General features: G+C 38.1%; 3 protein-coding genes across 3 annotated transcripts in view; 2 read left to right on the forward strand and 1 right to left on the reverse strand.

Annotated features, from left to right (window-relative positions):
* Positions 1-15,075, reverse strand: part of LOC103505789 (5'-3' exoribonuclease 2 homolog) — a 43,771-nt gene extending 28,696 nt beyond the window's left edge. The window contains 12 exon segments of the mRNA XM_026821034.1: positions 4,002-4,091; positions 5,017-5,178; positions 7,879-8,070; positions 9,334-9,392; positions 9,652-9,680; positions 11,019-11,060; positions 11,152-11,533; positions 12,118-12,321; positions 12,689-12,806; positions 13,049-13,334; positions 13,784-13,911; positions 14,940-15,075. Coding sequence (XP_026676835.1) covers positions 4,002-4,091; positions 5,017-5,178; positions 7,879-8,070; positions 9,334-9,392; positions 9,652-9,680; positions 11,019-11,060; positions 11,152-11,533; positions 12,118-12,321; positions 12,689-12,806; positions 13,049-13,334; positions 13,784-13,911; positions 14,940-15,014 — 1,767 coding nt within the window. The 5' untranslated portion in view covers positions 15,015-15,075.
* On the forward strand, positions 2,691-25,254 carry LOC103505793. Its single transcript, XM_008470158.2, has 8 exons — positions 2,691-2,803; positions 18,975-19,096; positions 20,100-20,131; positions 23,170-23,266; positions 24,087-24,371; positions 24,594-24,672; positions 24,918-25,060; positions 25,185-25,254. Exons 4-8 carry the CDS (start codon positions 23,205-23,207, stop codon positions 25,252-25,254), a joined length of 639 nt encoding a protein of 212 aa, XP_008468380.1. The 5' UTR covers positions 2,691-2,803; positions 18,975-19,096; positions 20,100-20,131; positions 23,170-23,204.
* Positions 15,724-21,372, forward strand: LOC103505790. The gene is made up of 11 exons (XM_026821028.1): positions 15,724-15,778; positions 16,056-16,134; positions 16,371-16,513; positions 16,636-16,743; positions 17,252-17,451; positions 18,033-18,253; positions 18,657-18,887; positions 18,975-19,096; positions 20,377-20,623; positions 20,697-20,975; positions 21,325-21,372. The coding sequence occupies exons 2-11, from the start codon at positions 16,114-16,116 to the stop codon at positions 21,370-21,372; spliced, it is 1,620 nt and encodes a 539-aa protein (XP_026676829.1). The 5' UTR covers positions 15,724-15,778; positions 16,056-16,113.

Consider the following 25,254-nt stretch of genomic DNA (forward strand, 5'->3'; position numbering starts at 1 on the left):
CAGACCCTAGACTAAGCCAAGTCTAGATCCGCGGTCGTTTACTTACTTACCTTTTATTACCTGTACATATTCTTAGCATAAGTTTAATTGTAACACATTACCTAATCACCCACATGTCAAATCCCATACCGTAACCCTATTCAAGGTCTAGCATATCTACCCTCGCATCAACTTCCTCAATACTCGGAGACTCTCGAGAATCTTTGATCCAAGATTTCCTCACGCTTCTCTCGTTGGCATCTTTCAGTAGCAAAGGTTCAGAGCCAAAGTCGAGGACATTACATTTCTTCTAATCAAAGGTGGTATCTTGTACTATTATCTTATCGTAAGTAATTACTACAGTTATCATCATCTACCACGGATCCCCCTGTCACACGGAAAGAGCACCGTAAGCCTCCACTCCGTAGGGTGAGTTCCTTCTAGCTCTTACACACTCCCATTCTGCCCACGTTCAAATCGTGAGCCCCTTATTGTTTTAAAGCCACAGTAAACTTTATAGACCCGATATAATCCACATATCGTCTATCTATCATATACTACCTATCATTCCCCTTATCTCAGACTATCAGTCAAACTCCGTGTATCGGACGATACACACAGTACGTAGTAAGTCAAAGGGATAACAGGCGTTACTCCCTAGGGTGTACATAGTCACTCTTATCGTTAGACGGAAGGTCTAACCGGCCGGTGTCAAAAGGCTACACCTATCCACAGGCTCTGGCCTGGCACCGCCACCAGTTTATTTTATAAACATACTTACCTATACGTACTTGATCTAATCATCCAAATCAAACCGGTCCATATTCACTCTACCTATACCTAATCTGTTACCCCACCGTCGGGTCCATAAAAATTACACAGCTCATACCTACAAGGGACGATAAAACAAACGTGAGATTAAATTCCCTCTTACGCTTTCTCCTAATTCACTCCCCTGAACGGAAGGCCTAATAAACCTTTCCTTACGGAAACCAAACTCACCTTTACCTTCGTTCAACGACTACGTCTTCTTTGCAGAACATACCTACATATACTTACTCCAGGAATAAGTACCTACCCATCGAACAATTAACTAGTTAGTACATTAATCAGTCCAGGTCCAAGTCCTATTTCGTTCGCACTTTTCTTTTTACGTACCTACCTTTACCAGCACCTACGTTCTTATTCAAATCAAACTATAATTAACTCGTGCCTACCGTGTTAGCCAACCCTCGTTAATTCTCGTACTCTCAGTTTAAGTTCATCTCTTTCTTTTATCTTGCTAAAGTGTATCTGATTTATTTAAACGTTCATAATATACTTCTTTTAATAGTTGATAAGTTCAAATCATTCATCTTCGTCATTTCCATGCTTTCTTCAACCACCTACCCTTCTGAATATTTCTACATGCATTTTTTTTCTTTTAAGTTAAGCAAGGTTTTATACATATACTTATTTGTAAACTATACCTATGAAATATATAAGACCTTGTTTAGACTGCGGAAGTAAAGGGACTTTTCAGTCTCATTCTGGCAGGATAAACAAGGTATATTCTATTCTACATGCCTTGGTTACATAGAGACAAGATTATGAAAAAGTTTACCTGCGGCGCAAACTGTCCTCCCGGTATAAAGGAGGGTGCCTTGGTACTCTGGGCGGCCATTTTCATTTGTCTCTCTCTCCTCTTCTTCATTTTGTTCCTCATTTTGAACATGGTCTCCGTTTGTTGTCTCTTCTTAAATATTTCATCTTCCATCATGCCTAGATCTTGCATGATCAACTGTACACGCTCTAACTTTACGTCACCACTGTCCGTGAGGAAACCCTGTAGATATGTATAAGGAGATAATTATATGAGGAAACCCTGTAGATAATAGTGAAACTGTAAGGTAGAGTTTGACCACCGTGGATTGTCTCAGGATCGAGTGCAATCCGAGGTTGATCTGGGTATTAATAAGTACAGGAAAATCCTCGTTTCATCTCAATCCCGAGTTGGTAAACCCCCAGCCTAAGCTCAATCCCCAATATCATAGGTCTTGAGTCAATACTTTTGTCTGTACATTGCTAGGAATCGTGAAATATTCAGTTATCCTTACTCGAGTTTTATCACCGTGGATTGTCTCAGGATCGAGTGCAATTCGAGGTTGATCTGGGTATTAATAAGAGTATAGAAAAATCCTCGTTTCATCTCAATCCCGAGTTGGTAAACCCCCAGCATAAGCTCAATCCCCAATATCATAGATTTTGAGTCAATACTTTTATCTGTACATTGCTAGGAATCGTGAAATATTCAGTTATCCTTACTCCTTGCATCAGCATAAGTTGATGAAACACTTGAAACCAGTGAAGTTGAAACTGCTGATAGTGCTGATTTGCTAAAGCTGAACAGAAAGCTTCTACTTGCCAACAAAAGTAAAAGTCTGTAAAAGTAAAGTGGTCGGAGTTTAGATAAGAAGATAGGAGAAGCTGCAAGTGATTCAGCATTTCAATCCAGAACTCTAAGCTTCATATTCCTAAGCACTTTTGGACTTGTACCTTGAACCATTGAAAGCTCCAGGTGATAACATGGAAAGTGTTGTACTCTCACCGCAACCTGTTATTGAGGAAGATGAGGAGACCCAATGGGAAAATTTCAACCCAATGGAAGAAGACTATCAAAACCCTCTGGAAAATTCCTACATGCATGACTCGGTTGGTGGGACATTGCCCAATGGGAAAATTTCAACCCAATGGAAGAAGACTATCAAAACCCTCTGGAAAATTCCTACATGCATGACTCGGTTGGTGGGACATTGCCAAGAAAGCTTCTACTTGCCAATAGAAAGTAAGTTGGTTTCTTTACTAGTAAGTTTGTGGGTTAGGCTCATTTAGGGTTATCATTTATTCAGATTTTGGATATGTTCAGTTTGGAGATTTTCTCTTTTTATTGTTAAAGCAGATTAGGGTTGGGACATCGAGACGAAAACATCGATGTTCGATACATCGATGTTTTTAAACTTCGATATATCGAGTATCCGATGTATCGTAATCAAAAACATCGATGTTGACATCGATGTTTTTGTTCCGATGTATCGATGTTTTCAAAACATCGATGTCGATGTCCCAACCCTACAACAAAGACAAAGAATTAGTAATATTATCATCAATGGAGTAAAACAAGAGAAGAATGAAGATGTGTACAAAATTATAGAAACCCTGGGAAACAAACTTGGAATTCCAGATTGCATGAAAGATGTGCATAAAGCGCACAGGGTCAACACTTTGGCGAAGAACAAGATTAAACCGATCGTAGTGAGACTTTCCAACACATCCGTGAGAGACAAGTGGACGACTGCATCCCGTAGCAAACAACTGTACAAGGAGAAAATCTACATAAACGAGCATTTAACTAAGGCCAATCAAGACCTTCTCTTCAAGGCGAAAAAATCAATGATAGGGGAGTCCTGAGGGAGAGAAACATAAAATAAGGATATGGCTTTATATAGACTGCCGATGCAGGACAGGTATTTGTCAAGTCTTCTCTTGTTCCCTCTCAAGATGTTTCATAGAAGGAACTTTAACAATTGAGTGAAAAGAAAAGGAGTACGTGATAGAAAAAGGCCAGCCGTTCCAAGAACAAACCTAATCTGTTTAGGATAAAGTCCATCCCGAGCGGGAATCGAATCCGCAAACCATCGCTTACAACCCTCCAAGTCAACTAGACTGGCTTTTAGTATTTAAAATTCAAAGTAATACATATGAAGGTACAAGGTAAATTATATGGCTCTAGACTTTGTCTACTTACAGGATTCTACACTGTCTACTGGTGTCATCATCATCATCATCATCCAACTATTTATTACTTACCGGGTACGTTAGCATCCGAGAGAATAACTTTGATGCCTTTCCAGCCAGGGTCATTGTTGAGACGATCATGTATGTAATAGTGAAGACATGCAGAGAGACGAGCCATGAACGGAGTACCCTGTAAAGTGGAGAAGAGAATAGTCAACATAATAGGAGTAGTCACTTTACTATCTTACAGGATTACTCATGAGATCTGCCCATACAGAAGGCACATGTGAACTACTGGCTGCTGGAAATACACTCATCAATTGTTCCAGGGGTTTGAACTGAAATAACACAAATATACAATAATATGAGCAGATGGATATTATCAGACACATAAAATCTAAAAAATGAATTATTTTTAGTTATTTATTTTTAGAGGCCTTGTGAATCGACCCGTTGAATAAATGGAATGATAAGAAACTATCAGACATATGAAAAATGTAAATGCAGTTTCTTTGTGTTATTATGTCACAACTTTGGTGCTCACTGCAGCATTGTAGGATTTTCCCAATATCTAATAATCCTCAAAATTCAATGTTTACCTACCATGCTGGCACCGGTCGCTATGCGCATTTATATGTCATAGCTCCTCATTTTCCTCACGAATGATACAGAATATGTATGTACTGTACCTATGTATTTATTTATTTGTGGCGAAGCTGAAAGCCTCTCTACAATTCTAATGTTATATCACAGCATTACGTACTTTACCCTTTTTAAATTATTTGTACTCTGCTAATGTCGTCACTGGTCGCTACTTATTCAAAGAATCTACTCAAGGCTGATTGCACATCGCATTCCAAGCAAAGAGTTGGAAAAACTTTTCTTCAGCTTGGATTCGAACCCGGGATCTCCAGTGTGCAAACCTACTCGACCACGAGGTTTCATTCAAGAAACAATGAAATATAAATGAAACTTAAGAATGAACTAATAAAGAAGATGAAGAAAATTCAAGAAGATGAAGAAAATTTAAGAAGAATTCCCTAAAAGTACTCTAGTACCTAGTACTTAAAGGGATTTATTCCAAAAGAACATTTTATTGTTTATGTGGTATAAAATAAACTTCAATATTCTATTATTTACCGGTTGTGTTCCAGTCTCGAAGTTGGTGTCGACTTCAGCAATATTGATGAGGGATTTATTCCAAAAGAACATTTTATTGTCAAAGTGGTATAAAATAAACTTCAATATTCTATTATTATTTACCGGTTGTGTTCCAGTCTCGAAGTTGGTGTCGACTTCAGCAATATTAATGAAATCAGAGGCGAAGGGTGCATAATGGAAGGGGAAGTACCACTTCCATGATCTACACCCCTGGTAGTAGTACTTGAGTACCCAGCATAATCCTAGTACATACTCATGACCGACCTGTCAATATAAACAATAATATATACATATACTCATGACCGACCTGTCAATATAAACAATAATATATACATACACTCATGACCGACCTGTCAATATAAACAATAATATATACATATACTCATGACCGACCTGTCAATATAAACAATAATATTCAGAATGTTTCATTTTAGTACATACTCATGACCGACCTGTCAATATAAACAATAATATATACATATACTCATGACCGACCTGTCAATATAAACAATAATATATACATATACTCATGACCGACCTGTCAATATAAGAATGTTTCATTTTAGGTTAATTTTCTTTATAACTGAGCTTTGGGGCAAGCTATTCATTTTGGGGCAAAGTCGCGACTTTGGATAGGGGTTGAGTTTTTTAATCTGTGTGATACGAAAAATCCAAGTAAAGCTCTAAAAAGTCTGAAGGAAGTCCTTTCAGAAATGTGTCGGAACCTGGATCTTACTTCACGAAAAAATCCTTGGGCCTTATTTCACACCACTCCTCACTTTTTAGTCCGTCCTTCCTTTATTACTCCACGCATAGAAAAGAAAGTCGTACCATCATTAATGAATTAGGCACAAATTTCAGTTAACAATAGAGGTTACCTAGAAAAAATGTTTCTTCCCTAAGCTTACCATGAGTCTGAAAGCAATATCATCCTTGGGCACATCAAACTTGGACTCATATTATACAAAAGGCCAGAAAGTAACGGAGGGGTTTTTCAGCTCTCTCTCTCTCTCTGACTCTAAGAAATCCTTCATTGTTCATTCATTTTTTATTTTACAAATCGCTTTAAACCTCATAGAAAACAAAATAGCGGCCAAAAAGGTTTAATAATACATTGTACCATATTGTAGAGGAAAAGGTTAATTATTGATCTGAACCCTATCAGTGGTGTGGGGTAAGTAAATTCCAATAGGAAGGAAGGTAGTGGCGTGTCTTAGGTAGGTACTGGAAAACAGTAGTCGAAGGTAACATGACTGAAGAGTCCCTTTACCCCAGCGGTAGACTACTAAAATTATTGTGGTCAACTTCTGCAATAAATATTAAGGACAAAATTCCATACCTCGACTGAGATTGAAATTTTACCGGTATTTTTCAAATCGATTTATTTATCTCGGAATGAGATCTAGTGGTCAAAAAAAGAAGAAAAAGAATGAAAAATTCGAATTAGAGCTAATGTCGTTTCACATGAGGACTGGAAAATATGTTAAAACTACATCTAATAATACAGGGTGACTCATCTTACCTTGACTATACTGTGTGGTAGAGGGGGGAGGTACTGCACTGAACTGTCCCGGTGTATGGATTCTCTTCCTGCCTGAGTTGCTCCTGGAATTCAATAATAAGTAAATTGATTAGGAAATTTCCAGAAGTTCAAGAAGAAAGTATCGATCCTTAAACCCATCTTCCCACAGTCTGACTTCATCATTAGGTTCCTCTTCCTCTGAAGATTCATCTACATCGTCAAATGATCCGGTGTATGGCTACTATTACAGTTATCACGTGGGGTATAGTGGTTCATCATGCGATGTCCAGCAGGGCCTAGACTTGCCTGTTGAGTACGCGGTGCCATGCCTATCTGAGGTCTCCAGACATGGTTCGGAGGTTTCCAGCCCTGGTTCTGAGAGGGAGTTTTATCCCCTGGCTTCAGAACACGGGCAGGCTCTCTGTTAATAGAAACCAAAATCAAACAATATTAAATGGATAAATAAACCCAATTTTTCGGCGCGAACGACATGCTTAAAACATAGTGAAAGCGCCGAATAGAAAAAATAACCCAATTTTGGCCCACCTTCGTGGCCGAGTGGTTGAGAACACTGACTCTAAACCTGGAGGCGCTGGGTTCGAATCTTGGTCGGGGCGGAAATTTTGTAGCTTAGGCACATTGGAGTACCTATCCTCATTTTGACCTTCGGCCTCAATAAAGTCAGCATGAACAAACCATTAGGGACTTCTGGTCCTAAACTAACAGTCCAATCTAAATAAATACGTATGTTTAAGTACCTATGTATAATAAGATAGATTGTATTTACTTACACGGCTCCATTCAGTCTTATAGCAGGATATTTGAAGTTCTCTCCATAGAATGGATCTAATGTTTCATTTTAGTACATACTTATGACCGACCTGTCAATATAAACAATAATATTCAGAATGTTTCATTTTAGTACATACTTATGACTAATAATATACAGAATGTTCCATTTTAGGTTAATTTTCTTTATAACTGAGCTATTCATTTTGGGGCAAAGTCACCACTTGGGATAGGGGTTGAGTTTTTTAATCTGTGTGATAGGAAAAATCCAAGTAAAGCTCTAAAAAGTCTGAAGGAAGTCCTTTCAGAAATGTGTCGGGACCTGGATCTTATTTCACGAAAAAAATCCTTGGGCCTTATTTCACCCCACTCCTCACTTTTTAGTCCACGCATAGAAAAGAAAGTCGTACCATTATGAATGAATTAGGCACAAATTTCAGTTAACAAAAGGTTACCTAGAAAAAATGTTTCTTCCCTAAGCTTACCATGAGTCTGAAAGCAATATCATCCTTGGGCACATCAAACTTGGACTCATAGTCCTTCCTTTATTACTCCACGCATAGAAAAGAAAGTCGTACCATTATTAATGAATTAGGCACAAATTTCAGTTAACATTAGGTTACCTAGAAAAAATGTTTCTTCCTTAAGCTTACCATGAGTCTGAAAGCAATATCATCCTTGGGCACATCAAACTTGGACTCATAATATCGATCCTTGAACCCATCTTCCCACAGTCTGACTTCATCATTAGATTCCTCTTCCTCTGAAGATTCATCTACATCGTCAAATGATCGCTTTACACCACGGCCTCCTCCTCCTCCATTCTCTTCCTGCCTGAGTTGCTCCTGCAATTCAATAATAAGTAAATTGATTAGGAAATTTCCAGAAGTTCAAGAAGAAATGTCCCACATGGTCACCCGTCCAGATACTAACCACGACCTCCTCCTCCTCCATTCTCTTCCTGCCTGAGTTGCTCCTGGAATTCAATAATAAGTAAATTGATTAGGAAATTTCCAGAAGTTCAAGAAGATATGTCCCACATGGTCACCCGTCCAGATACTAACCACGCTCAAGGCTGCTGAACATTAGTGATCTTTTGGGAACTGTTAAATTCACTGATTCTTCAAATTCAAATTTTCATGGGAAAATTTTTGTACCTAGATGCTGACAAGGCAACCTGAGCTTACAGAAAGTCTAAGTTTACCTTTTGGTTTTGTGCAGCGGAACTGTTAAATTCACTGATTCTTCAAATTCAATTTTTCATGGGAAAATTTTTGTACCTAGATGCTGACAAGGCAACCTGAGCTTACAGAAAGTCTAAGTTTACCTTTTGGTTTTGTGCAGCAGGGAACTGTTAAATTCACTGATTCTTCAAATTCAATTTTTCATGGGAAAATTTTTGTACCTAGATGCTGACAAGACAACCTGAGCTTACAGAAAGTCTAAGTTTACCTTTTGGTTTTGTGCAGCTTGCATTCTCATTTGGTAAGCTTCTTGTCTTGCATTCTGTGAACTGTTAACTTCACTGATTCTTCAAAAATTCAATTTTTCATGGGAAAATTTTTGTACCTAGATGCTGACAAGGCAACCTGAGCTTACAGAAATTCTAAGTTTACCTTTTGGTTTTGTGCAGCTTGCATTCTCATTTGGTAAGCTTCTTGTCTTGCATTCTGTACTGGTGCTACTCCTCCTCTCTGTCCACCACCTAGACCCTGACATATCAAACATAACCAGGTTAGATCAACAAAGATAAATTCTACCAACAAAATACTTAAATACAACAAAGATAAATACTAGTAATATTCACAAACATTCTGAAGCTTCACCACAAATAATCCATAGTTTAGATTATTTAAAATAGATAATAAACTTCCGAGAAATTAACACCGCGGATGCTTTCTTCAACACTGCTAATATTTACAAACATTCTGAAGAGGCTTTTAGCTTCACCACAAATAATCCATAGTTTAGATTATTTAAAATAGATAATAAACTTCGGAGAAATTAACACCGCGGATGCTTTCTTCAACCACCTAGCCTTCTGAATATCTCTACATGCATTTTTTTTTTTTTTTTTGCAAAATGTCTTGACCCCCCGGGAATCGAACCCGGGTCTCCCGCGTGCAAGGCGAGCGCAGTGACCACTACGCCATGGGAGCTGAGCTGACTAGACACATAAAATCTAAAAAATGAATTATTTTTAGTTATTTATTTTTAGAGGCCTTGTGAATCGACCCGTTGAATAAATGGAATGATACAGGATATTATGTATGTACCTATGTATTTATTTATTTGTGGCGAAGCTGAAAGCCTCTTTACAATTCTAACAGCATTACGTACATTGCTTTTTTTTTAATTATTTGTACTCTGCTAATGTCGTCACTGGTCGCTACTTATTCAAAGAATCTACTCAAGGCTGATTGCACATCGCATTCCAAGCAAAAAGTTGGAAAAACTTTTCTTCAACTTGGAATCGAACCCGGTATCTCCGGTGTGCAAGCCTACTCCACCACGAGGTTTCATTCAAGAAACAATGAAATATAAATGAAACTTAAGAATGAACTAACAAAGAAGATGAAGAAAATTTAAGAAGAAAAATAATTAAGAAGAATTCCCTAAAAGTACTCTAATCAGTACTGGGATTTATTCACTAACATCAACGGTTTGCAAAACCAACTTTAGTGGTATTGATATAGTGGTTAGCCGGATCGATTTCGGTTTTGAGATTAGTGTAGACGATCCTTATTATTTTTTCTCTCCTTGAAAGAAGAATCATTCTGATGTTAAATATTACTCACTCTCTTCCACGCTGAGTTTTTCATAATAAGGTGCGAGAGCTTTGGTAAAAAAATTAATCAAAAGGCAAATTTTCCATTTTCCAATTTCCAATTTTCAAAAAGTTTAAAAAACTCATAAAAAATTTTTTTTCAAATTTTGGAGGTTATGTTTTGTTTGCGTATCTCTCACGGAGGTCGAAAAGAGTGGATGAAAGATGAAAGCCTGCGATTGAAAAAAGTGAAGCAAGTAACTGCAGCAAGCGCTAATTTCACATATATCATGGAGGCTAGGGGAGGGTAGTTCTGAAGAAAAAAGTGGAGCCTTTTCTAATTGAAGCAGGCGCTAACTTCACAAATATCAAAAACAGCCGGAAAAGCGCGGTTTTTGTTTTGAAAAATACTTTACTTTTGCAAACTTGCATAAGTTGAAACACTTGAAACCAGTGAAGTTGAAACTGCTGATAGTGCTGATTTGCTAAAGCTGAACAGAAAGCAGTTTACTTATCACTTTTGCATTTTTTGCAAACTTGCATAAGTTGAAACACTTGAAACCAGTGAAGTTGAAACTGCTGATAGTGCTGATTTGCTAAAGCTGAACAGAAAGCTATCCTTACTCCTCATCTGTTAGGGAGACCAAAGTCGTGAGATGTTCACACCCAGGAACTGATTCATGGGAATAGGGAGGATATTTTTTAGGGTTAAAGGAATTTTAATTGTGTTGAGCATTAAATGCTTGTCACAAATGTCCTTCCTCGCTTGATAAACTACGCTAAATTAGTTTAGATAGGAAGATAGGAGAAGCTGCAAGTGATTCAGCATTTCAATCCAGAACTCTAAGCTTCATATTCCTGACGTGAGAGATTCCTAAATAGCACTTTTGAACTTGTACCTTGAACCATTGAAAGCTCCAGGTGATAACATGGAAAGTGTTGTACTCTCACCGCAACCTGTTACTGAGGAAGATGAGGAAGCCTATAGAACCCTTTCCGATACAGAAATTTAGCCTTTATGCTCACAGCAATCTGGGATATTTTTCTTTTCCTTTTTTTTTCAATTTACTCTAAAATAGTCAATATTTTTAAATACTTAGGTACAGTGCAATAGTCCTAAAATAAAATGGACGCGGCACATCAGGGATCAAGAAGAGACCGCCTTAACATAATAAATACTTAGGTATGTTTTTGAAATACATGTGATATGTGTAAGGAGAGTTCGTTTATAGTTACCTGAGTTTTATACACAGTTTTCTTATACAGGTTAACCAGCCTATCCACAGCGCCCTCTCGTATTTCCAATGAAGGCAGATGAGGTAGGAAATCATTACCCACGAAGAAACACATAAACACCCAATCATCCAGCGCTCGCTCAAAACTATACGGGAATGGCAGATTAGGCATGGCTAACTCCTTCTCTAAATACTCGCGTAGTACAGACAGACGTACGAATATGAATTCCACCTCCGAACCGAATGTAATGACAGACTCTGGATTAGGCTCGGCATCTAAACCCACACACTCTTTCATCTCATGACCTGGGACGTGAATTGAAAAAGGATTGAATTGAAATTGTTTTAAATTATTTGAAACAAAAGATTAAACAACTGCTACATTAGACCCGTGTGGTCTGTGTTGTAGCATAGTATGTCCTTCATCAGATGAGCCAGAAGAGACATTCCATTTTTTTGTTTTAAATTATTTGAAACAAAAGATTAGTGTGTTTTCATTGCGGTTCATTTCCAATGAAACAACTGCTACATTAGACCCGTGTGGTCTGTGTTGTAGCATAGTATGTCCTTCATCAGATGAGCCAGAAGAGACATTCCATTTTTTTTATTTACGTGCTGAAGCTGGGTCAACACGAGAACACCAGAAAGGAACTGACAGAAATATTTTCAAGCAAATGCACTACTTACCACTTACCAATAGCCATGCCCTCAAACTCTCCTCCAAAAATTACCCATGTCTATCGTGCTATTTTGCTATATTATGGAAAGTTGTTCTCGAGACATTCAGTCAAGTCAGTTCGTTCTCGGAACGGCTGGCTTTCTCCTATCTTTCTTCTCTTTTCACTTTCGGGACGATAAGGAGAAAAAAAATAATGAAGACATCTCCTTACCCATCTGTCCACACACATCACAAGGTCTGGCTTGATTAGGTTTGAACTCTTCTCGTATGATGGTAAAGTTGGGTTCATGTGTAGCCAGACCTAACATGATAAGATCAGCATCAGCCCCACATAGACAATGTTGAGTGTTAGGATCATGATCAGGCTGTGCACGCTGCTTACGAATATAATCCATGATCTTGTGCTCTCCCTCTCCTGAAATCAACAGAAACATTTATACCGTTAGAATTGGATCTTGGGGGGGGGGGGGGGGATGGGGGGGGGGGGGGGGGGGGAGAAATCTTTCTTTTTCTAGCCAGGAAGGAAAAGTTCGGTCAGAAAATTTTTGCCCCCGCCGGGATTCGAACCCAGCACCTCCAGGTTGAGAATCAGCGCTCTTGACCACTCAGCCATACATAATGTTTGGGTAAATTTTGTTCTACTTAAATAAATTGTCCTCTAGCTGATCCCTTTTTTTCAACAATAAGTTCTCAGATCCTTTAGTGGCTAAATGACCTAAATGTAATACTTTGTACCTACACTGTCCACTAGTGTCATCATCATCCAACTATTTATTACTTACCGGGTACGTTAGCATCCGAGAGAATAACTTTGATGCCTTTCCAGCCAGGGTCATTGTTGAGACGATCATGTATGTAATAGTGAAGACATGCAGAGAGACGAGCCATGAACGGAGTACCCTGTAAAGTGGAGAAGAGAATAGTCAACATAATAGGAGTAGTCACTTTACTATCTGATACCAAACTAGATTAGAATAAATAGTTTCTTTCCTCGTATCACTAATGTTTGAAGCTGAAGAGACTGTGACATCTAACCTTGTGAGGACTACTGAGAAGCTGGTTAAAAATCCATGGAAAAGACTAGGACATAAATAATATGACCTTGGCATTTTAAGGCTACCTAAAAGGAGGCTTTTACTTACGGGTGTGATACAGTTACTATCGAAATGAGAGCCCTTCTCTTTCTCCGGAGGTAGTATGCACCCATCAGCCAGAAGTTTCTCTCGTATGCGCGCTACTTCCGCTATTTTCTCCGCTGTCTCTTTGGATGCGCGGAATCGGCGCGAGCGCTGTTGATTCATTTTAGCGCGAGGCGCAACACCATCAATTGCCATGTAGAGTAGTTTCCGCGGTCGTACAATACGGAATAGACGGTCAATGCATTCGAAGATGGCAACCATCATCTCGTCCTCATCCTTTGGTGCAGGTCTGGAAATTAAGAAATTGATTGAGTCAAGTGTGCTCTTGGTTTTAAAAAGAGATTTTTCCTTTAGTTTGATGGTCTCTTTGTTTCACCATTGCTTTGTTTTTAGTTTTGATTAAGTACCTATATAAGGCTAAAATTTTCAACACATTAAGGAAACTGAGTTATTGGATTTTAACTGTCATGGGGAATCTGCAGGTGTGCCTAGAGAAGTAGGTACATACCTATGTGAGTTTCAAATTCAAAGCATTCAGAAAAAAAACACATTTTTCCAAGGAAAGAATAGGTGAGTACTTAAGAGTTGTACAGTAAGTACAATTTGATGAATTGGATACTTTACAAATGGAGTTTGTTAACTCTGGATATGTTTCACACACACAGCACCTAATTCTTCACAAAATGACTGAGTCTTCAGTAGGGTATTGGACCTGATTAGTGATGATTGGAAACTTACTTATCTTCAGGATGGGTACAAGGATGAATAATACCATTCATGTCCAGATATAAGTTGTCAAATTCCATACCATTTGGATTAGGCTTGGATGAGTCAAATGGGATCTTTTGTCCATTGACTTCTTGAGGCTGAAAGAGGGGGGGGGAAAAAGGTCATAATAACAAAATTTAAGCAGCCCTAATATTTATTGCTACTTGCACTTTGAGCTTGGGAGGGGATGAAGCCCTCAAAGCTTGGCATGTTTGCTATGTGGGGTTTGCATTTGGTCACGCTTCCTTTTTTTCCGGTGCTGTGCATACATGCGGGGGTTTGCACCCTTGTTTACAATCTTGCTGGGCACTCAAGGGGCTTAGTGGGGTTGTGTATACGGTTGCACTGCACATTCTAGGGCTCCATGGGGTTGTGCATATAATAATGAATTGTGCTTTACTTACACTCCCTTGTTAATGGTTGTGCTGTGCACTCCCAGGGGTTTGAAGGCATGAAATGCCATGTCTTCTTCATAGGTTCAAGTTTAAAAAAAAAAACAATAATTTTTGTAATGATAGAGAAATTTATAATCCATAGCATGCTCCTCATCAGATAGTAAAGAAGAGACACAATATGTCCTATTTGAGTGTTGGGTCAATACGAGAACACAAGGAAGTAACCCAACAGTAGCTATTTGCAATCAAATTAGGTACTTATGTATTTTTTTTTTGGCACCTTTGCAAATAAAACACTGGACCTTCTGTATGACAAGCAAGTGTGTTACCCCTGGACTAATTCTTTGTATGTTCCTCAAATATTATTAATTGTTATTTACCCAAGTCAGGAGGTGGGTATGACAGAGCATTGTTCCTCAAATATTATTACACCTACCCAAGTCAGGAGGTACAACAGATCATTATTAGGAGTTTAACCAAGGTAAGATGTCCGCCCTTATGTAATTCTAGTTTGAATTACTGATCCTTAGGGGAGTGACTTACCTTGTCTTCAACACAATGTACAATGAGGTAAGATGTCCGCCCTTATGTAATTCTAGTTTGAATTACTGATCCTTAGGAGAGTGACTTACCTTGTCTTCAACACAATGTACAATCAGTTTAACCAAGGTAAGATGTCCGCCCTTATGTAATTTTAGTTTGAATTACTGATCCTTAGGGGAGTGACTTACCTTGTCTTCAACACAATGTACAATGACGGAAGGGTACTTTCTGCTCAACCACCGGAAAAATGCTGGTACTCCCATTTTAAATCAGAAACTGGAACTTGGGTGAATTTTACATTAATCTCTCTTTAAACGGTAGGTACTAGGTAGCACTGAGATTGATCTCAGTGTTAGGTAGTAAAATATTATGTCACTGTGTGTCCCTTGTATTTGTGCATGGAAATTTGAGGACAAACGGTAGGTAGCACTGAGATTGATCTCAGTGTTAGGTAGTAAAATATTATGTCACTGTGTGTCCCTTGTATTTGTGCATGGAAATTTGAGGATATTAATTAAATGTCATGTATGAAAATGGTAATAAAATAATGGTAAAAAAATTAATCAAAAGGCAAATTTTCCATTTTCCAATTTTCAAAAAGTTTAAAAAACTCATTAAAAAAAAAATTCAAATTTTGGAGGTTATGTTTTGTTTGCGTATCTCTCACGGAGGTCAAAAAAGAGTGGATGAAAGCCTGCGATTGAAAAAAGTGAAGCAAGTAACTGCAGCAAGCGCTAACTTCACATATATCATGGAGGCTAGGTTTTTTCAAATTTTGGAGGTTATGTTTTGTTTGCGTATCTCTCACGGAGGTCAAAAAGAGTGGATGAAAGCCTGCGATTGAAAAAAGTGAAGCAAGTAACTGCAGCAAGCGCTAACTTCACATATATCATGGAGGCTAGGGGAGGGTAGTTCTGAAGAAAAAAGTGGAGCCTTTTCTAATTGAAGCAGGCGCTAACTTCACAAACGTTAGTCATGCTGTGGCTCTTAGACATTATCCACAATGTGCCACTGTCACTGAACTATAGTAAGTACTAGTCCAGTGAACAATGTGTCACTGTCACTGAACTATAGTTAGTATTGGCTCAGTAAACTGGGGAACTTATTCAGAAAATGGGTTCTGACAGAACCCTCAGGGGCCAAATTTTAATGAGCAATTTTCATTTGTGTCAAACATTTTGTAATTTTGTTAGGTTTCAACTCATTGATTTCTTTGTGATACTAGTAACATAAACAGATGAAGTACTACTGCTTATGAAGAAAGACCTTCTGACAAAACTTATCACTTTCATATTCTGTTTCAGTCAAGATGTCCAATATGTAAGCAGCGCTGTATCAACTAATAAACCCATTGATGCCTCCATGAAAACCTTCGGAGTTCAGGTGAATAAAACACATTAAAATCTTTGATTTTTTCCTTAATGAGCTAAGCACATCACCCCAATAAAACAGCTACCTTGTTGCTCTCTTAGGTCTTCAAACAGGAATCTAGAGATATTTTACGTAGCGCTTGACACACTTGGGGGTAAAATCCACCTGAAAACTTTGCATTTTGCCACTTACCTAGGATTACCACTTAATATTCATAATATTTATATCAATTTTTCCTTCTCCCTTAGGGTACAAGGAGTATTCTATCATGTGCATATTGTAAGAGGAGAGTGTTCAAGACTTCACCCCACGTGTGTAGATGTGGTGCTATCTATGATGATAAACAATGTCAATACAAACACTGGCCTCAACACAAACCTCACTGTATCACGTACGTATTAAAAAAAAAGTTTATCTTGGAGGGTTTCAGCAGCCATTATCTCTGTAGGTAATGGCTTCCAGCAAAAAAAGTTTACCCCTGTAAAATCAAACCTGTGCTTTTCTTGTTTTCAGGGTAAAGAATACAAATGACGGTAAGGTAGATCTCAAGGAAGAATTAAAACCAAATCTAAAACTAGAAAACAATGGAGAGGATTTTGATAAAGTTATTCAAGCTTTCAAGTAAGTGTCATATGTTCAAATTGTTTTCAAGACATTCTTTTTTGATTGAGCTAAAAATCAAGCCATTAAATAGCTCGTTAAACGAATCAATCAATCATTCTTTTTTGTTTTGTGTATCTCATGAACGGCTTATAAGATTTTGATAAATTTTGGCCGAGCCAGCCACTTTAACATGGCTAGAGCTAGAGACCACCACCCCAGTGTATAGCAGATACAAAAAGATATCTTTATTCTGCTATCGCCATTCGGCGAAAGCTAAAGCCGCTAAAACAACAACAACAACAACAACAACCAATAATTATGATACCTTTACCATTTCCTCATCAAATAATTTTCTTTACTTCAATCTTCAGATCATTCTACGCCCAGTGCGGTACTGTATTAGATAAGAAAGTTCTGAACAATACTCCAGAAAGCTAAAGCCGCTAAAACAACAACAACAACAACCAATAATTATGATACCTTTACCATTTCCTCATTAAATAATTTTCTTTACTTCAATCTTCAGATCATTCTACGCCCAGTGCGGTACTGTATTAGATAAGAAAGTTCTGAACAATACTCCAATCAACATGGCTCCAGAGTTGTGGTGGGATTCTGACTCGGCCCTAGTGTTTATAACGAATGAGGTGCTAGTGAAAAATGTTCTGGAATTGAATTTAGATATTGAGATATTACCAGATGCTATGCCAGAGGAAGTACATATTGGTAAGTGATGTAGTAGTAAAAACTTAGCTGTATGAGCTCTTTAAAAATTTATTTTCATCTAAGACGCATTCTTTTTTGAACTTTGAATTTATGGAGAAAAATCATAGAACTAAATTTATGGAGAAAAATCATAGAACTAAATTTATGGTTTTAAAAATTTATTTTCGTCTAAGACCCCTTCTTTTTTGAACTTTGAATTTATGGAGAAAAATCATAGAACTGAATTTATGGAGAAAAATCATAGAACTACCTAAATTTATGGAGAAAAATCATAGAACTACCTAAATTTATGGAGAAAAATCATAGAACTGAATTTATGGAGAAAAATCATAGAACTGAATTTTTTTATGGAGAGAATTTTTATTTTTCCACCAAGTTTAAACTTCAACTCGAAGATTTTTTTTCTAGTTTGTCTCTTTTGTTTTGACATAATTTTTCGAACGGTTTGTCCGATATTCATGAAATACACCAAAATGTTAAACTCGCATTTTTTTTTTTTTACTGGTTTTTGGGGCTTTTGGGGTCAGTAAGGGCTGTTTTTAATGTAATCCTTTCTGTTAAAATAGTCGTCATTATTTCAGGTCAGTTAGTAGGAGTATTCCTGGATAAGTATGAACTATACGTACGAGGTATTGTGGTATTGACTACCAGGCTTGGTCTAATAGGAGTCTTAGCTCTGGAGTTGGGAACATTCGTGTTAGTGCCGTCAGTCAAACCATTGCCAGCCCTGAGTATGTCTAGTGAAGGTGCTTACAATGTACATTGCAATATTGTTATCAAGGATGATGGTTTTGTAATGGAGGTGAGATATCAGTCTTATGTTACTAATGTACAGAGTAATTGACCCAAACACAGAGCCGGGAATCGAACCCGGAACCTCTGATGTGGAAGCCTGGTTTGATATCCACTCCGCCACGGAGGTTGCTCCTCTTCGTACTCTAAAAATATCTCCCTTAAGTCAATTTTTTACAATAAACTAGTAGAGCTTCGCAATAACTGTAGATAGTAATAGAAAGGAAAAATAAATTTCATTCGAAACCTAATAAAAGGCGAACCTACGCGTTACGTCTAATCTTACGTTTTGCAGTCAGCACGCTCCGTTTTATCTGATAATATTTAAGTGATATGATAAAACGTACCATTTAGTTTTAGACGAAGCGTGTAGAGTCGCCTGAAGATACTTATATTGACTATCTTGTTTTCAGGCCACCCGATTGTTCACCAAGCTCAAAGACCCTACTCACAAGTTCCGAGCATTCGATACAGACTACAATGCTTGTACTGTACAACTTAGCCCTTATCTTCCCTGTATAGAACAACTGCCCTTGCTCTGTATATGTGTAGAGGATAAGAGTCAAGTTATATTAACTGCATTCCATTCTGTGCGAGCCTGTGATAAAACGTACCATTTAGTTTTAGACGAAGCGTGTAGAGTCGCCTTAAGATACTTATATTGACTATCTTGATTTCAGGCCACCCGATTGTTCACCATATTAATTAATTGCTACTTCTTGTGTTTTTAGAGTGGCTTGAGGAACATTTTCTCCTTGCATGGCAAAGTTCTCCGAGTACACATTGTCAGACAAAACAACAAGGAACAGCCTCAGTCTTATCATTTTGGTTTCATCTCACTCTCAAACATAATGTAAGTTTTTATTTGATGACATAATCTTTTAAACTAGGACTTAGAATCAACCAGTCGATCTTTAGCTTGTGACTTTTGGATGGCTTGGTGATAGCCTGTGACTTTTGGACCAAGGAGGTAATGGACAAGTTGCAATTGAGAAAATATTATTAATAAAAGGTCAATTGCTACTTAAAAAGTTGTGAAAAATCCAAATCTGAGGTCAAAACTCCAAAAAAGTAACTTTAAAAGGTCCAAAATTCAATATTTAATTGCTGTTCTAATGAAAAAGTTCAAAGAGTTGTGATGTCAGATTTCACGTCAAAGTGTGCAGAAATGCTTGCTCAATTCCTACTTAAAAAGTTGTGAAAAATCCAAATCTGAGGTCAAAACTCCAAAAAAGTAACTTTAAAAGGTCAAAAATTCAATATTTAATTGCTGTTCTAATGAAAAAGTTCAAAGAGTTGTGATGTCAGATTTCACGTCAAAGTGTGCAGAAATGCTTGCACACAAACAAACGAAGCAGGAGTCATGAATTATGATGTCATTGCCTACGGGAGTGTATGCCGTGACATCAAACTTCATGATTTACCAGTATTTTTAAATTGATTTATCGCAGTATTTAGAAGTCATAGAAGAAAAAGAATAATTCTGTTGGTCCTCATTTTTCCTGCTCTATGACTTTGAAACATCACCCAAGTAAGTGCAACTGATCTATTAGATTAAGCTATTATGGATTATTTACAGGCTTTGCTTTATACTTTTGTATTTTCAGTGAGGCTGATCATGCTATTCATTGCCTACGGGAGTGTATGCCATGACATCAAACTTCATGATTTACCAGTATTTTTAAATTGATTTATTGCGGTATTTAGAAGTCATAGAAGAAAAAGAAAAATTCTGTTGGTCCTCATTTTTCCTGCTCTATGACTTTGAAACATTACCCAAGTAAGCGCAACTGATCTATTAGATTAAGCTATTATGGATTATCTACAGGCTTTGCTTTATACTTTTGTATTTTCAGTGAGGCTGATCATGCTATCCAAGCTCTGAACAATACTCCCCCATTTCATCTACACTACATGTCAAAGTGTGCAGAAATGCTGGCACACAAACAAACAAAGCAGGAGTCATGAATTATGATGTCATTGCCTACGGGAGTGTATGCCGTGACATCAAACTTCATGATTTACCAGTATTTTTAAATTGATTTATCGTGGTATTTAGAAGTCATAGAAGAAAAAGAAAAATTCTGTTGGTCCTCATTTTTCCTGCTCTATGACTTTGAAACATCACCCAAGTGATTCTGATAAAGAAAAGGGAACTACTTCCAAGAATTCCGGGAAGACTACACCTAATTTGGCTAACTCCAAGGAAAAGAGAACCGATTCCAAGAATTCAAAAGCTGATTCTGAAGGAGAAGGAACTAAGGCTGACAAATCAGATGACATTCCGGAGGATGACAGATATTACGTGGTCAGCTTGATAGATTTCGGAAGCAAGACTGTACAGCTGAAGAGAACCAGCGAGCTCAACTGTGAACAGGAAGCTGATTCAAATGATTCTGATAGAGAAAAGGGAACTACTTCCAAGAATTCCGGGAAGACTACACCTAATTTAGCCAACTCCAAGGAAAAGAGAACCGATTCCAAGAATTCAAGAAAAGGGAACTACTTCCAAGAATTCCGGGAAGACTACACCTAATTTAGCCAACTCCAAGGAAAAGAGAACCGATTCCAAGAATTCAAAAGCTGATTCTAAAGGAGAAGGAACTAAGGCTGACAAATCAGATGACATTCCGGAGGATGACAGATATTACGTGGTCAGCTTGATAGATTTCGGAAGCAATATGAAGGTGTCCAGTCAAGATTTGGTGCGGTTACCCTATCATTTGAAACAGGTAAGAAACTTTTAGATGGTGTGGGGGGAAGGGGAGAATGAAACAATAAGAAGTAGGGTAGGTGTACCAAGATAGTAAGACATACTAAGAAAACAAACATGTAAAATAGAGTGGGTATCACAGTAGGCTTGTTGTCCGAATGTCCTGAGTTTGATCCCTGACAGACTCGGTTATTTTTTTGAGTGCTGAGAGGGAAAGTGTGCTTATCAGGATTGTCTAGTTTCATCAAAATCGGGAGTTATGGTGAAACATGAGCAAACTAAATGCTAAATGGACGGTTAAAACTTACTTCGTTTAATTAACTCGATAGTTATTATTAAAAAACGATGTATGATTTTGTTTTAAACAGGAGCCCTGCTGTTGTAGCAAGATCAGTCTGATTGGGTTACTTAGCTGATATTTCACAAAAGTACTTTCATTATAGACGTAGTTGCAAGAGACACCGCAACATGAAAAGATACTGCAGCATGTGATACTACAACTACAAGTACCTAGAACTACAAGACTGCAAGTTAAATCTGTTTCCGAAGTTCACCCCGGGCGGGAATCGAACCCGCGACCTAGCGCTGACAAGGCAGACGCGCTACCCTTCAAGCTAACTAGACTTGTTATTCAAGAATTTCATCCCATAATAATAGAGTTACATCATAGAACTTTTCTGTAGACCAGGGTCTTAATTTTCCCTCAGGTATGCTAGCATTGCATCCGCTGTTAACCTATGGTGTAGTCAGAATCAACATCTGAAATCTGTTTCCGAAGTTGGAAAAATACAGCCGTTCTGAGAGCAAACCTTCTAAATCTGTTTCCGAAGTTCACCCTGGGCGGGAATCGAACCCGCGACCTAGCGCTTACAAGGCAGACGCGCTACCCTCCAAGCGAACTAGACTGGTTATTCGAGAATTTCATCCCATAATAATAGAGTTACATCATAGAACTTTTCTGTAGACCAGGGTCTTAATTTTCCCTCAGGTATGTTAGCATTGCATCCGCTGTTAACCTATGGTGTAGTCAGAATCAACATCTAGACTCAAACATTGACTGGATACCAAACAAGAATGAAGTAGTAGGGGTTCGATTACCGGATGGGGAATATAGGAGAGGTCAAATCATTGGGACTGTACAGTTCGTTAAACGAATCAATCAATCATTCTTTTTTGTTTTGTGTATCTCATGAACGGCTTATAAGATTTTGATGAACTTTGGCAGACACATTTAAAATCGAAAGGACATTAATTCACTAGATTTTGGACCCGACCAAACCACTAGGGGCCTCATCGCTACTCGTTTTCGCAAGTCAGTTCTGCAGTTCACTGAACCAAATTACCAATAATTATATCTGGCTTGTCTGGCTAGGGGACGTTAAACTCGTTAAACGAATCAATCAATCATTCTTTTTTGTTTTGTGTATCTCATGAACGGCTTATAAGATTTTGATAAATTTTGGCAGACACATTTAAAATCGAAAGGACATTAACTCACTAGATTTTGGACCCGACCAAACAACTAGGGGCCTCACAGCTACTCGTTTTCGCAAGTCAGTTCTGCTGTTCACTGAACCAAATTACCAATAATTATATCTGGCTTGTCTGGCTAGGGGACGTTAAACAGAGAGTAGACTAGCGTCTGGCTGTGGGAATGGGACTATAAACAGGGAGGAGAACAGCTAACCCTAACCAGCCTAGCTAGCTGGCAGTTCTCAAAGGGTTCTCTCTGCTTTTAAAGACCAAGCACAAGTCCTCACGATGGTTGACTGCGGTTCAGGACGAGCCAGCCAATTTAACATGGCTAGAGCTAGAGACCACCACCCCGGTGTAACATAGCAGATACAAAAAGATATCTTTTCTTTATTCTGCTATATTGCTATTCGGCGAAATCTAAAGTCGCTAAAACAACAACAACAACAATCATTCGGCGAAAGCTAAAGCCGCTAAAACAACAACAACAACAACAACCAATAATTATGATACCTTTACCATTTCCTCATTAAATAATTTTCTTTACTTCAATCTTCAGATCATTCTAAAGCTATTATGGATTATTTACAGGCTTTGCTTTATACTTTTGTATTTTCAGTGAGGCTGATCATGCTATCTTCTAGATAGTTTTCAGATTAGGACACAAAATCTGCCTCGTCTATCTAAGCCTCGTCTAATCCACAGACGACCTCCACTGGTTTGGCTTATCAACTTTTGGTATACTCCCCCATTTCATCTACACATAGAGTTTGAAATGTCCGAGGCAGAAAAGAAAGAACGGCTCATCATTGAGAAGTGTTCAATCTACTTGAATAAGTGAGTACCTGTGGCTTGGAAAAAAGTCTTTATTTTCCTAATATCAAAGAGAGAGATAGGATAGGAGAAAGCAAGCTGTTCCAATAATAAAGCTTTATTAAGGATAAAGTCCACCCTGGGCAGGAATCAAACCTGTGTTAGCACTTTCAAAGCAGGTATGCTACTGACCAAACTAACTAGGCTGGCAAAGTCTTTATTGTCCTAATATCAAAGAGAGAGAAAGGATAGGAGAAAGCAAGCTCTTCCAATAATAAAGCTTTATTAAGGATAAAGTCCACCCTGGGTAGGAATCAAACCTGTGTTAGCACTTTCAAAGCAGGTATGCTACTGACCAAACTAACTAGGCTGGCAAAAGAGTATGGCTTTGAATCTGCAAGGATAAAGTCCACCCTGGGCAGGAATCAAACCTGTGTTAGCACTTTCAAAGCAGGTATGCTACTGACCAAACTAACTAGGCTGGCAGAAAGGATAGGAGAAAGCAAGCTCTTCCAATAATAAAGCTTTATGAAGGATAAAGTTCACCCTGGGCAGGAATCGAACCTGTGTTAGCACTTTCAAAGCAGGTATGCTACTGACCAAACTAACTAGACTGGCAAAAGAGTAGGGCTTTGAATCTGGAAAAAAAAAGACAAGGTTAAAAAACCCATTTGCCCCATCACAAATAAAACCTGATACCTACTTACACTGTTTTACAGGATGACATATTTGAATTTGACCGACCCTGACATGCTACACTACCAAGAGGCCAGACAAGGTTAAAAAACCCATTAGCCCCATCATAAATAAAACCTGATACCTACTTAAGTACACTGTTTTACAGGATGACCTATTTGAATTTGACCGACCCTGACATGCTACACTACCAAGAGGCCGACTATTCCATCAAAGAGAACATCTCCTACTCACCCTGTCTACCTGGTGTAGATCTCACTGAGCTACCCTCCTGTGTAGACTCCATGTCACCTTATCACTTGTACGAGAGCATACCTCAGTGGTGTGAGTTCTATGAGCCCTATCTCATCTGGGATGCAGTGCATAGTGAACATGTTAGTCATGCTGTGGCTCTTAGACATTATCCACAATGTGCCACTGTCACTGAACTATAGTAAGTACCTATTGGCTCAGTAAACTGGGGAACTTATTCAGAAAATGGGTTCCAACAGAACCCTCAGGGGCCAAATTTTAATGAGCAATTTTCATTTGTGTCAAACATTTTGTTAGGTTTCAACTTATCGATTTCTTCTTGATACTAGTAACATAAACAGATGAAGTACTGCTGATGAACCAAGACCTTCTGACAAAACTTATCACTTTCATATTGTTTCAGTCAAGATGTCCAATATGTAAGCAGTGCTGTATCAACTAATAAATCCACTGATGTCTCCATGAAAACCTTCGGAGTTCAGGTGAATAAAACACATTAAAATCTTTGATTTTTTGCTTAATGAGCTAAGCACATCACCCCAATAAAACAGCTACCTTGTTGCTCTCTTAGGTCTTCAAACAGGGATCTAGAGATATTTTACGTAGCGCTTGACACACTTGGGGGTAAAATCCACCTGAAAACTTTGCATTTTGCCACTTACCTATCTTTTTGAGGATTACCACTTAATATTCATAATATTTATATCAATTTTTCCTTCTCCCTTAGGGTAGAAGGAGTATTCTATCATGTGCATATTGTAAGAGGAGAGTGTTCAAGACTTCACCCCACGTGTGTAGATGTGGTGCTATCTATGATGATAAACAATGTCAATACAAACACTGGCCTCAAAACAAACCTCACTGTATCACGTACGTATTAAAAAAAGTTTATCTTGGAGGGTTCCAGCAGCCTTTAGGTATCTCTGTAGGTAATGGCTTCCAACAAAAAAGGTTTACCTCTGTAAAATCAAACCTGTGCTTTTCTTGTTTTCAGGGTAAAGAATACAAATGACGGTAAGGTAGATCTCAAGGAAGAATTAAATCTCCATGTTGGTGCTAAGTAG

This window comes from Diaphorina citri, unplaced genomic scaffold (assembly GCF_000475195.1).
Source record: "Diaphorina citri unplaced genomic scaffold, Diaci psyllid genome assembly version 1.1 scaffold195, whole genome shotgun sequence".
Classification (NCBI taxonomy): Eukaryota; Metazoa; Arthropoda; class Insecta; order Hemiptera; family Psyllidae; genus Diaphorina; species Diaphorina citri.